Here is a 14215-nt window from a genome sequence, read left to right on the forward strand (position 1 = left end):
CTAAACCTTCGTTGCAACCTTCTTCACAAAATGATGAGTGTTCGAGGAAGACCAGTGGGTCTGGTTGGAAGAATTCAAAGGCGTTCCGGGAGAATTTACTTTGCCCACCAGATCTCAGGATCATCCGTGAAGAATTGATGGATAGTGAAATGTGGAGGCCGGTACACGAAATCAGCCAGTGGGGCCTTATGGACGCATCAGAGGAGTTGCGGTCTGAATCGAGGAGTGTTTGCCTGGATATCTGTCCGATTTAGGATTTGAGTTCGGCCCTATGGGCGTGTGAGGGTGAAAAGCCGATACGTTGTTATCGGTTCTTGGTGCGTTGACCTGTTTTGGCAGTCGGAAGATTTGATATTGAACAAGTGGAGAATCACATTGAAAGAACAATTTTCATTGATTCGAAGAGGGATTTTTACAAGGAAGAGCCGATGGCTCTCAAAAGATCATCCAATGCCTAATGCACTACTACTACTAGCCCTATGCTACTCCCTGATCTAAGGGCCGTCGCCGCTCTCGTCGTCGCCATCGTAGCTGCCGTCGGCGCTGCTGCCGGCGGGCTCCTCGTCGCTGCTAATGAAGCCGCCGGCAGGGGCTTCATCCTCCTCGTCATCGTCGTCGTCATCCGACCAGGCCCAGCCACGGAAGCGCTTGGCCGGCGGGTATCCCGCGGAGGAGGAGTCGTCCTCCGACTCCTCCGCCTCTTCTTCCTCCTCGTCGGAGGAGAGGACTGCCTCCCATGGGAAGAGGTCATCGACGCCCGCCGGTACTAGCTCCCCGTCGACGAGGAATTGAAGGTCCTCCTCCCCATCGGTGAGGGGTTCGTCGTCTTCCGATTCAATGGAGAAATCCCAGTCCCGCGCGTCCCAATATTCTGGGGCGCGGGCCTCGTAGATGGCCATCAGATTGACCTCCTGCTCGAGTTCGCTGGAGGAGGAGGACTGGAAGGACAGGCTGGAGGAGGAAGGGGAATCCATGGCGGCCGAGAAGGGTTTTTTGTTTGCCAATGGCTAATGCGGAGCAGGAGGATGAAGAAGCAAACCGCTCGACGCGGTTAAAAATAGAGGGGACGGGGAGATTTAATGCTGTGGTGATTTCCGAGGGGGTGGTGCCAAAACTGTCAAATCGTGCGGAGAAGTTGAGAAGGCAAGGTGTCATGATGAAAGCTGCTGCGACGGTTTTGCTCTGCCACGACATGACCCTTCGAAGGAAAAACAGAGTGGTTTTGAAATTATCATTACCAAAACCAGGGGGCATGTGTTATCACCAGAATTTGACCAAGTCAGAGGTGGGCCGCGATCAGAGGTGGATTTCAAGATTATATATTGAAGAATGTACGTGAATCGGCCTTGTTTATCAAGTTTGGGCTAGTTTGCCCTTGTATCTGTAACATAGTAGGATACGTGTCGATGAGGTTAGAGTTGGGCCCGTGCCCGGTTGGGACTATTCCCACGATTAGAGAGTCTACGGACTATAAATATGTATCTAGGGTTTATGGAATAAACAACAACCAACGTTCACCCAACAAATCAATCTCGGCGCATCGCCAACTCCTTCGTCTCGAGGGTTTCTACCGGTAAGCGACATGCTGCCTAGATCGCATCTTGCGATCTAGGCAGCACAAGCTCCACGTTGTTCATGCGTTGCTCGTATCTTGAAGCCTTTTTGATGGCGAGCAACGTAGTTATCATAGATGTGTTAGGGTTAGCATAGTTCTTCGTATCATATGCTTGCGTAGTGCAACCCCTAGCATATCTCGCCGCCCTTACACCTATCTTAGGTGTAGGGGCGGCACCCCGCTTGATCATGATTTAGTAGATTCGATCCGTTACGGTTGCTCCTTGATTCTTCAAGGATTAGTTTAATATCTGCAATAGTTAGGCCTTATAAGGGGCTGGAGGATCCAGCGGCACGTAGGGTGTCGTTCGCAAGTCCTAGACAGGGATGTTCCGGGGATCAACCTCGTGTTGGTTTTTAGGCCTTGTCTAGGATCGGCTTACGATCACCGTGCGTGGCCGCGAGGCCCAATCCTGAGTAGGATGTTCCGATTATGCGGTGAAAACCCCAAATCGTCGTAGATCTTATTAGCTTTATCTTGATCAAGCAGGACCACCATATATTCGTGCATCTCGTACGAATCATGGGTGGATCGGCTCCCATGAGCCGATTCACGGGATAACTCGAGAGCCGATCGAGGCTCGTATTTAATGTTTACGTGTATGCCATGCGGGAAACTAAGCGAGGCATCTCCATCACCTTCCCGACCGGGTATAGGTCAGGTGGCACGCCCTAGCATCAGTATCGGACGTGTGACCCAGAAAGCTTTGCGGGCCGTCGCTCGGAGGGACCAGGGCCAGCCGAAGCCCTAAGTTGTTCCCGGCTCTACTGTGTTGCCTGTCGCTACCCGCCGGTGGGTTTCTGACGACAACACCTACTCCATCCCGCCCTGCCACATCTTTCTGCTTGCGCCTCCACGGTAACCTACTCCATCCCGCCCGTCGGCATGCATCGGCGAACGGGAGAGAAGGTGTTCGTAACCACTTTTCTTTGTGATCATGTACGGGAGAAGGTGAATTAGGTTATTGGGAAGTGGTGCGTGACTGCTCAATGTATTCATCACGGTTCATCTACCGGACAAGTCGGGCGGTGCCGCCTACCGTCATCTCCGTCGCCGGCTACTTCGATCCATCTTCACCAATGTTGTCATCAACAACATTACCAATGCATCGACAACTACTACACCTACATCTGATCGGTATGTGTGGGGTGATCCGATCTTTGTTCTAGTCATGTATGTTGCACTGTATACAGTATTTTTATGTTAATTCGTGCATTCTACTTTAACATGATAGTAGTTATTGTATTCATGCTTAATATTCCGGAATTAATCATGGTTATATTGCTTAGACAAAAGCAACATAGGAATACATTTCAAGTTGAATAGTAATACTAATTTAGTTTCATACTGCATAAATGTTGCTACTTTTCTCTAGAAATTGGTAAAACTTAATAAATTTGAAATCATGACAAATGCTAAACGTACACTTATTCGGTGAATGGAGGGAGTAGATTCAGTAATCTTCATTTGTCAATCGCTTTGTAGACCGCCAGATTCGTATCAGGTGCAATCCTATTACGGACACCCAACCCTACGAGCTGCCCTATGAAATCCATGGCAGCATGGCGCAACGACCCTGCTTTGCCGTCGGCCTATATTGGTGCCGACCTACACAACCTTGGTGGAGTTTTCAATGGCGCCGAGCCCAGAGGTCCGATTTAAAAATAGTTTTGAAGTGGAGCAGGAGAGGTATTGGTTTTCCCCAATGCCAGATTTGCCAAAAGAAATACACAATATTTTGTATATATACAAACATCAATTTAGGGATGGTAAAAATGCGTTATACATATGAGCATTAATCTCATTCTATTCAACACTGTGAACAATTCATGTAAAGTACACGTATAAAAATAGAAAATACATCTATTTATATAATTTGAAGTTTTTTCAACACCGTCAACGATACTTGAACTCTTTCCATACAGTTTTGGTTAAGGGAATTATTAGAAATAAACATAAAATCTCAGTTGTTTATAATATAAAAATTCACTTAACCCTATTTCAGCATTTTGCTCTCATCTTGTACGATAGGACCGGCATGTTAGGTACTGCAGCGTGACAACAATGTGTAAAGCATAAAGGGCGTCATCCACGGGCATGTCTAATAATTTTCTTCTCCATTTGTTCAATTCTGTGTCGTCCTCGTGATATCCTCGATCTTCGATTATCACCACACACGCGTTGCCCAACAGACATGCGTCGGAGAAAGATGGTCCAAAGTTCCAAAAATGTGGTAATCCGGATGAGTTTTCACACGATGAGCATCTTAAGGCGTCTCCCCATCGAGGCCTCCGGCAACCCTTATTTTATTCGGACGATGAAAAATAGTCCAATCTCGCTCCCGGATCCTCGTTTTCGTCCGGATTTGGGCTTTCATCCATCATCGAGCCCATGTCAACCCCGCCCTCCCGGGAGCGCTCGGAGAGTCCGGAGGAAACAATAGCGCGGGAATCGTCTGGTGGCCCTGACTTGTCGGCGACAAAGACCGATCGTCGTCCTCATCGCATCGTTTTCCCGAGATACGGCGTCGTGCGTTTCGGGGAAATTTTTATTTTAATAGCTAGAAGAAATTTGTAGGTAATATTCAAAGTGGTGCAACATAAACAAATTACATATAAAAACTTCGAAAAAACATAAACAAATTACATATAAAAACTTTTAACAAAAAATTTAAACTACTTCTTCTTCCTTGATGGCCCCGCCTCATCGTCCTCACGGTGGCGCTTCCGGCTCGTCACCTCCTCCGAAGAGACGGTGTCCTTCGACGCGTCGGAGGAACTTGTGTCCTCCTCCTCGTCGAAGGTGCTCGCCGGTTGCGCCTTCGCCTTCGCTTCCGCGTCCACCTCCGCCTTCGCCCGGGCTGCCGCCGCCTCCTCAGCCTCTTCCTCCTCCTCCTCATCATCGGCCTCCCATTCCTCCTCGCTATCCGGCAGCGGGGAATCATCGCTGCTAGGCGTTGCAGCTCTGTCCCGCCAATGGCGCCATTCCGGCGATTTCCCCTCGCTGCCGGTGTCCGATGGCAAATAGAGATTGCTCATGCTGATGGTAGAGAAGAGAAGAGATGAATGGCGCCGGCCGGCTGTAGATTGGAAAGCGTATATGTAGGGGTCCATCGACGAAGAGAGCGGCGGTTGCTCTTCCGCGGAATTCGTGCTCCATTACGGCGGTTCGCGCGTCGAGGCCACTGCGACGGTTCCCCGACTAGGCGTTTGGCCTCCCGAGGCCACTTCACGCTCCATTACGGCGATTCGCGCGTCGATCGACGTGGTTGCCACTGCGACGGTTTCCCTTTCCGGCGACTGCACCATCGCTATGTACGCGGTGATTTAGCGTCAGCAGGCGACCCTGGACTCGCCACTGGGAAAATGGGTCTCCTAAGCCAAATTTTACATCAATAGCAGCGCTGAATTTTGGCATGGGGAGCCCAAACGGCTGGAGATGGGCACAAATGCTCAACATGAAAGTAAAAAAGTGGAATTCACTCAAAAGAAAAAGAAAGAGAAAAGGTCCAACTTAAGCAAAATCCCTTGATGCTTGTGCAACGGCTAGGCTACGCCAAATGCGGTGCCTGTATATGGATCTTAGGTGTGACCGCGTGAGGGGCCTATTTGACGGTTAAGGTGTCAAGTAGGAGCACGTTCGTTTGTTGAGTTGCTTCGAACGCCACTCCATTCCCAGATGAGGCCCTGCCCACTGAAACTGAATCCCGAGTCCCTTGTTCTAAATCAAGAAACGAAATAACTGAACTCCATCCCAGCTGCTTGTTCTCAATGGTGGAAGTGATCGAGTAACCGGGTCGTGTTAGACGCATGATCCTGCGCGCCACGCCGCCCTGTAAATCCATGTATGTATGGCCGCATTACGCAGACTCACGTGCGTCCCTGCCAAGGCTTCGTCGTCGTGTCCTCCCGTCACGTCTCCCTTCGCCGGAATCCGAGCCCAAGCCGTTGGCATACATGCATGCCACTGCCAGTATATATCGGCATCAGCAGGCCAAGAGCGAGCAGAGGAGGCCGTAGCCCGTAGCCCGTAGGGGAAGAAGACACAACATGAGAGGCGCATCGCTGCTGCGGCTGGCTGCGGCCGCGGTGCTCGCCGCTGGCATGGTCATGGCGGTGGCGGACGCGGCGGTGCCGCCGCCGCTGCCGGTGCTGCCGATCCCGAACGCGGCGCAGCTGGCGTGGCAGCGGCGGGAGTTGATCATGTTCTTCCACTTCGGGATGAACACCTTCACGGACTCGGAGGTGGGCACGGGCGCCGAGCACCCGTCCCTCTTCGCGCCCTCCGCGCTCAACGCCACCCAGTGGATGGACGCGGCGGTGGCGGCGGGCGCCTCGCTCGCCATCCTCGTCGCCAAGCACCACGACGGGTTCTGCCTCTGGCCCTCCGCCTACACGGCCCACTCCGTGCGCGCCAGCCCCTGGCACGGCGGCGCCAGCGACCTCGTGCGCGAGTTCACCGACGCGGCGCACTCCCGGGGAATCGACGCCGGCCTCTACCTCTCGCCGTGGGACCGCCACGACGAGCGCTACGGCCGCGAGGTCGAGTACAACGAGTACTACCTCGGCCAGCTCCACGAGCTCCTCACCGGGTGAGCCAAGTGCTCAGTCCATGATTCCTCGCAAAGATTTCTTCCCGCCATTGTTGTTGGTTGACGCGCGTACGGTTACGGTGTAGGTACGGGAGGGTGTCCGAGATCTGGTTCGACGGCGCGCAGGGGAAGAACGTGACCAAGATGACGTACCACTTCCAGGAGTGGTTCCAGACGGTGAGGCAGCTGCAGGGCGCCATCAACATCTTCTCCGACGCCGGCCCCGACGTGCGCTGGGTCGGCGACGAGCAGGGCTCCGCCGGGACCACCTGCTGGTCCACCGTCAACCGCTCCTCCATAACGATCGGCGACGCCGGCATTGAGGAGTAAGTACGCATGCGCGATGCATGGCCGTGAATTGCTCTGTTCTGTTAGTTACTTATGGACAAATTCCGTGCGTGCGTGCTAGGTATCTCAACGCCGGCGACCCGCGGGGCACGGACTGGGTGCCGCCGGAGTGCGACGTGTCGATCCGGCCGGGGTGGTTCTGGCACAGGAACGAGACGGCCAAGCCGCTGAGCCAGCTGCTCAAGATATACTACAACTCGGTGGGCCGGAACTGCGTGTTGCTGCTGAACGCGCCGCCCAACACCACGGGCGTGGTGGAGGACGCCGACATCGCCAGGCTCCGCGAGTTCCGCGCCGCCCTCACGCGTATCTTCGGCACGGACCTGGCGAAAGGCAGCGCGGCGAGGGCCAGCAGCGAGCGCGGCGTCGGCTTCGAAGCGCGCATGGTGCTCGACGGGTCCGACGACACGTACTGGGCGCCGACGGCGGAGGACGGGCGCAAGAACGGGTACTGGATCGAGCTGCGGCGGCCGGCGGCGTCGGCGCGGCCGTTCAACGTGGTGAGGATCCAGGAGCACGTGGCGCTGGGGCAGCGCGTGGAGCGGCACCAGGTGTTCGTGGACGGCGTAGCCGTGGCGAGCGGCACCACGGTGGGGCATAAGCGGCTGCACCGGCTGGCCCGCCCCGTCGCCGGCCGGACGGTGAAGGTGTGGCTGGCGGCGCGGCGTGGGGTGCCGCTGGTGTCGGCGGTGGGGCTCCACCTCGACCCATACGCAACCGACGTGATGTGACGACTCTTTGAAGCCAATAATTGTTGTTACATCGTCGCATCCAAGCTGTTGGGCGCGCTAGCCATAGTGATACTGATACACAGCTGCATTTCTCCGCATTTCTTCTCGGATCGACCCGGTCAAAATTCAAACTCAAACCTTCCATTTAATTGATTTTGAAGTATGTACCGAAAACAAACTGTTCTGCTAATTCTCAATATACCAAGAATTAAGCTATGGCTCACTAGGATCCATAGCCGTTGGATCGCGCCAAGATTCGGAGGGAGGAGGCGGAGGAGCATCGCCGAGCCAAAGCCGGTGACGACGACAAGAATGGTTTCTAGGGTTTAGGTTGAGGCGGGGGCACACACGAGAGGAGGAAGAAGGTGACCGTTGGCCCTACTGCTCTCCGTAGGGTGAGAACTAGTTACACCCGAAAACAAAAGCGGAAAGTGTCGTCGACACATGGGCACGAATGCTCTTCTCCCATTTCAGATTTTTTTGAACTTTAAAATCTCACGCTTCTAAGTCTCAAAAAATTATAACGTTAAATATATAGATAGATATATACAGGTGAGGTGTATGTAAAAAAAAGTTCCGTTAAAAAATACTTTGCATTTCGAACAATATAAAAAAGACAAATTTCTGACAGAAAATGGTAGTAAAATAGTAGTATTACAATAGTGTATCCTTTTGTTAGAATTTTTTTGTATTTCCAAAATTTTAAGTATATTTTACCAGGACTTTTTTGTATACATTTCTCGTGAACATATCTATCTACATATTTAACGCCATAATTTTTTAAAACATGGAAGTGGGTGGTTTTAAAAATTTCAAATAGCTTAAAATGGAGAGCACTAGTGCACATGTGCACCAAATCCCTTAAATTTCGAAGGATCGTAGTAAAGCATCGCAACCACCGTTCAAAGTGATGTGCTACTGGGAACATCATCTTCAGACAAAGGGAGTAAGCTTTGGTTACATGTACACATCAGAATTCCGTAGACCTGGCGACAAAACTCGGCAACAGCCCCACCTATGCAAATGCCTACAACAAGTGTCGGGTTCAAAGTAAAACAGACAGTGACATCAAGTGCACAACACAGCTGGAGAAGTGAACAAAAGTTGCTTCGTGGGGACAAAATACAGTTGTCGAGAGGGAGAACAAATAGAATTGTGTCCCAATGTAGATTTACAAGTAAAAGAGTGACAGATTCAGTTGTTTCAAAAGGAAGAACTAACGACACTGCGCCCAAGGTAGATTTTGCGAGCACCAACATACCCAGCAGATTGAGCAATGGCACCACCGTCTCGATAGGAAAAAACAGATTTGAAAGTAGATTTGCAAGTAAACAGCTGGTTGCTTCATGTTTTTCAACCAATAGTGCATTCATAACAGTGTCTTGAGTCTCAGATAAAAGAGTTGTTGCGAAAGGAAGAATAGCATTATATCCGAAGCTAGATTTGCAACCAGAATGGAGTAGTTTCACTTTCATTTGTTCCGAAACAACAACCTATAGGTTCATTCATAACAGTGTCTTGAGTATCTGATCAAAAAAATTACACTCTTCCGATGGCAAACTTGATCGTCATAATCTCTGGGACAACACTAGCAAATAAAATAAAGAAACCCGATACACGGCGCAGTCAAAACTCTGACGATTCCCTGTGCCTCTCAAACTCCCGTCAAAAATAGGCCGCTCGAGGTCTTCACCTCCTGCCAAACCTTCCACCGCCTCCCCTGCCTCTTCCACCAAAGCCTCCTCGGCCACCGCCGCCACCCCCAAATCTCCTGCCACCACCGCCACGACCACCACCGCCGCCCCACCTCGACCCGCCACCCCTTGACTGCTGCTCCCTCTCTTGCAAGGCTGGCAGTTCCTTCACTTCATCAAGTGTCACACCAGCTGCATTCTCAGCGCCTGCAGGGTATCACCAAGCAGTTCAATTTAGATTCCAATTACAGTCAAATATAATTTACTACTACTTCAAGTGAAACAGTACAAAAAAGGGTAATACCTTGAAGATAATCTTGAACCTCTTCTGAAGGAACATCAAATACAGCGCCTCTCCCATCAGAGGTAAGGGCTACACCCTGCACATTTGAAAGTCTGTCTTCTGGCATGAACCTCTTCAAAGTGGAAATAACATACCTGCACACATAATACATTTTTGAATCATCAGTAAGAAAAGATCAAACTCCACACAAAGCTCAAAAACCAGCACAACTTGGGAAGTTAGTTACTCACGATGGTGTATACATCGTACTGCCAGTTGAAAGATGTAATGTAGTACAGTTCTCCATGGAAGAAAGCAACGATCTCTTCTTTATGTCAGTGTACCCCTAAGAAATACAATTTATGTAAGTACTCGATTAACAGCACAAGCATGACAGTACAAACATAAAACTAGATAGAAACAAACTTACAACTGCCTTTGCAAGGGCTTTGGCTAGTAGATCGACTGCAGACATGCTGGAAGAACTTAACAGCTCTTCTGCTTGTTGCCGGAAAACAGGAATAACACTGCATTGCATCGGTCCACAAGTTAATGGAACAATTCAACCCAGCACATAATCTGTGAAGTACCAAGAATAACTAATCAGAATATGTTACCTGTCAGACACACTTGCAATGGCTTCTGCTGCTTCATTGCCAGCAGATTGTGCCACATCGCTAGGCTGCGGCGCAGATACATGTTCAAACTTCACCCCAGACTCCCTCTCTATTCTGGTCAAACCAAATTTATATCTGGGTTCAAAAAGCATGACTGCAATGCCAGTATTCCCTGCTCTCCCTGTGCGACCTGACCGGTGGATGTAAGCTTCAACATCCTTTGGAGGCTCGCACTGGTGATTTGGAGATTATATCAGCAAGGTGCTTGCATAGTTCTTAGCAAAATTATTCAACTGCGGAAAAAGTGGCATACCTGAATGATAAGCTGCACATCATTAATATCAAGACCCCTCGCAGCCACATTTGTAGCAACCAAAACAACAAACTTGCCGCTTCTGAATCCAGCAATAACTACCTATTAACATCATCCGGGAATCAGTATAGAATAGAACAGCTGCGCTTAACAGTTCACATTACAAATAGATGGACAAGCTACTAAATCAATACTCTGAAATAGATTTTAAGTCCACACGCATAGAAGAACAAGTTTCCAGATAATAAAACAGTACGTTGTATATGTACATGCCTTCAACAGCTATAGGGGAACTAAATCGAATGTTAGGAGTTTAACAGTTTGTTTGAACATAGAACAGTAAATTGTTTTATTGCAAGCACATGGGGCACGGAGAATATAAGAACATAATGGTCGGAAACAGAATCACTCACTTCACGCTGAGCTTGCGCGATATCTCCATGCAAGGCACGGGATCCAGGAATCAAGCCAGAGAGCTCTGATGCAGAATCTTTTGTCTCGGTGAAAATAATGGTTCGCCCTCCACTGAAACCGAATATAAAATTTTAGTAGACTGGTGAAAATTGTGCTCGCGTACTAGCGCACAGGAAGAATACTGGAAGTACATACTGGCTATAGCATCGAATGATGTCTGGGATAACTCGTGCCCTTGCAGCACGGTTGCAAGGAAGAGCAAGATGCCTGACAGATGCACTAGCTTTCATTTTCTCGTTGCCAACAAGATCAACAGTCTTCTTGTCAGGTTTCAGGAACCTCATTGAGAGCTGTGATCATTCCAGAGTATAATCAGTCCATGTGGTCATTGAGAAAGATAATCAACAAGAGTAGCATTTTTTGGTCAAAGTGGTTCATACCTTCTTTACCCACTCTGGTAGAGTAGCACTGAACAGAAGTGTCTGTACTTTGGTGACATCCTCAACCTTGCCTGTTTAAAAGAATAAAGGTATTCGCTATTTAGATAAAAACAGGCAAACAGGTGATATTCTAAGCAAAGTGTTCCATTATTGACTCCATACAAGATGAATAACACCATCAAATAACGATCTGAACGGAAGCAATGTAAGTATATATAACCATGACAACTCAAGAGACACAACCAAACAAACTTCTAGTATCAGGACGTACCAAGAATAAGCTCAACATCGTCAACAAAGCCCATGTTAAGCATTTCATCAGCTTCATCAAGGACACGGAACTTCAAGGCCTTCAAATTGAGTGTTCCCTTTACAATTAAATCCTGCGAAGGATAGCAATAACACAAACATGAGAACAAAATCAGGAGGGCTCAAAATCTAGTAAACCAGGGATCACCAGAGAAAAATAGTACCTTGACACGGCCAGGGGTACCAACAACAACGTCAACCCCCTTCCGCATTGCCATCTCTTGAGGACGGTAGGGAGAGCCTCCATAAGCACAGCAGGTAGAAAACCCAAATGCTCCACCATAATACTCAAAGTCAGCATGCACCTGCAAATTTAATTTTGGAAATATCAGACCACAAAGGAATTAGAGTGCTCAAGGATTTAGCTTTTCTGGGGAATCAGATAGTAGTACTATACCTGATTGGCTAGCTCTCTGGTGGGTAGCAGAACCAGAATACTTGGAGGCCTGCCGTAGTCAGTCCTTCTGGTCGCCTTGTGTGGCCCATTGACCAATGACTCCAGTATGGGGAGAACAAAAGCCAGAGTTTTGCCCTGCAATCAACATCTCTTAGTAGGTTATACAGAAAATTCAGGAAATATAACATGGAACATAAGGAAAAACTGATATGTTTCATTCTGTCTAGGACTTCAAAATGAATAATTTTCCAGGTTAGCACACAAAAACCGATGAATTGTAATCAATGGAACTTTTTTTAGGGGGGGCAATCAATGGAATTCTGATCACTGTGCAGGCCAGTGTGCCATTAGGTTGATCCTTGTCTCGAAGTTGACAAGTAACCAGAGATTAACCCTATTGTATTCTAGTGATACCAAATTTTGGTCCTGGACTTGAGAATATGATAATATAAAATTGTGCAAGCAATGTGATTAGGTTGATTCCTATCTCGAATTGGACATTGTCTCCAAATCAGAAAAGTCGCACCTATATCTTGATCGCATAAATTTCACTAGGCAAGTTCGCTCTTTTGAGATCTAAACGCGAATGACAACTAACTGACAAATCACAGGGGTTCCTAGTCTATACAAATGTAAGGAACGAGGCAGACAAATTAGAAGGATGGGTCACCTGTCCAGTGCGCGCGCGTCCGACGAGGTCGTTGCCGTCGAGGAGGAGGCTGAAGGTGCTGGCCTGGATGGGGAAGAGGGTCTTGATGCCCTTGGCCCTGAGCTTGAGCTTGAGCGGCTCGGAGATGCGGAAGTTGTCGAGCGAGTTGGGGTCGGCGGGATCCTCCTCCTCCTCCTCCTCCTCGCCGCTGGCGGTGAGCTCCTCGTCATTCTCCTCCTCCTCCTCCTCCTCCATCACCTCATCTTCAACGACCTTCTTGGCCTTCTTGTCCTTCTTCTCCTTCTTGGCCTTCTTGGCCGCGCGGTCGGACTCGGAGCTGGTGCTGCTGGTGCCCTCGTCGTCGTCTGAGGAGGGCGCCTTGGCCTTGCGCTTCTTGTCCTTCTTCTCCTTCTTGCCCGAGGAGGCGGCGGCGGCGGCGGCCTCGGCCTCGGCGGCCTTGAGCTGCTTGCGCCTGGCCTTCCTGGAGGCGGAGTCGTCGACGGCCATGGGCTCGGGGACGGCGGCGATGGAAGGCATGGACGGGTGGCGGCGGCGCGGGTGGGAGGCTGGCGAGGGATGCGCAGCCGGGAAAGAGGGGGAGAGAGGTTCGGCGTCCCGAGGTTTATGTAGGAACGGAGCCGCGGAGCAAACCCTAGGGCGGCGTGTGGCTGACGGGTGGGGCCGGCCGTTTTCGCTGCGGGTGGTGACAGGTGGGCCGCCGCCGGCCGAGCGATGGAGATATTTTTGGAGGAGGCAAGCGTTGCCGTTGCGTCTTCGTCCACCGTGGAAAGCGTGGACCTGTCTTGGCTAGGCTAGAGCGGTTGCTGGGCTGGGCCTTGGCATTTGGGAATTGGGATGCTTTCGAGTGACTTCAAGCTTCAGTTTGGGTCTAGCCCAACACTTAGGGTAAGCTCCAAAAATGAGACAGCCCAAAGATTAGCCCGTGGTGGCTTTCTTTTGTAGAAGAAGATCAAAAGACAGAATCGGCGAAATTTGCAAAGTGCTAGACATATACGGAGTTTCCGCATTCCATGGTTTCATGATTGTGACCATCGAAAACATCATCAAGTCAGTATGTAGGTGCGTCTGCCTAGAAATTCATCCATAGATGTAGCAATATGGGGCAATTTTGCTTCGCGGATATTGTTATCAAAATAGGAACCCGGTGAAAAGACATTGCGATATTGTATTGTGCCAAAGCTTTGTGAGTGAAATCGGCAAAAAAAAAAGGAGAACTACCGCCACATGGGCAAATCATGTGTGAAAAATCTTTGACTCGTGCGATATGATCGACACCATATTTTTGAAGAAAAAAACGACGAACGCCGATTGTAGCCTTCCACATACATTGACTATGGTAGGTGTTGTTGGAACAAGTATACATGATATATGCGAGGATACATGGGCCCATTACACTATGGTACGTGCTTTCACGCAAAGCTTACCTTATGTATTGAGAGGGTCAAGAAAATCAAACACAGGTGCTCCTCTCTGTCGTGACTTTTTTGGTATACTTTTGCGGCACAATGCTTCTTCTTATTTCCATTTCATACACGCGTCTGAACCCTACCTCCAACTGTCTCTTTTACTTCTTTCGAGGAGATGGCCATGTGCATGAGCTGGTGCACCCTTAACACAGAAAAAACTATGGCCTACTTGAGTAGTATTAGTTATTTATACTAAATATTTTGACTTTATATAACCCATTTCATCGAACTAAATCTTTACATAAAGATTTTATTGCATATGATTGTCATTAAGTTTTAAGATACACCGTTATTTGTTATATAATTTATACTATGACAAAAAATTGA

The 14215-nt window shown here is 49.3% G+C and overlaps 2 protein-coding genes across 2 annotated transcripts; one reads left to right on the forward strand and one right to left on the reverse strand.

The window, feature by feature from the left end:
- Positions 1-5664: 5664 nt before the first annotated feature.
- Positions 5665-7285, forward strand: LOC124653719 (alpha-L-fucosidase 1-like). Its single transcript, XM_047192783.1, has 3 exons — positions 5665-6206; positions 6293-6532; positions 6616-7285. Exons 1-3 carry the CDS (start codon positions 5665-5667, stop codon positions 7283-7285), a joined length of 1452 nt encoding a protein of 483 aa, XP_047048739.1.
- Positions 7286-8974: 1689 nt separating this feature from the next.
- On the reverse strand, positions 8975-12950 carry LOC124653717 (DEAD-box ATP-dependent RNA helicase 7-like). The gene is made up of 13 exons (XM_047192782.1): positions 12423-12950; positions 11753-11887; positions 11520-11660; positions 11318-11429; positions 11047-11117; positions 10802-10956; positions 10606-10717; positions 10193-10294; positions 9880-10112; positions 9693-9789; positions 9514-9608; positions 9284-9417; positions 8975-9186 (listed from the first exon to the last, which is right to left on the reverse strand). The coding sequence occupies exons 1-13, from the start codon at positions 12936-12938 to the stop codon at positions 8975-8977; spliced, it is 2115 nt and encodes a 704-aa protein (XP_047048738.1). The 5' UTR covers positions 12939-12950.
- Positions 12951-14215: the final 1265 nt, after the last annotated feature.

The sequence above is a fragment of the Lolium rigidum genome, chromosome 5, assembly GCF_022539505.1.
Source record: "Lolium rigidum isolate FL_2022 chromosome 5, APGP_CSIRO_Lrig_0.1, whole genome shotgun sequence".
Lineage (NCBI taxonomy): Eukaryota > Viridiplantae > Streptophyta > Magnoliopsida > Poales > Poaceae > Lolium > Lolium rigidum.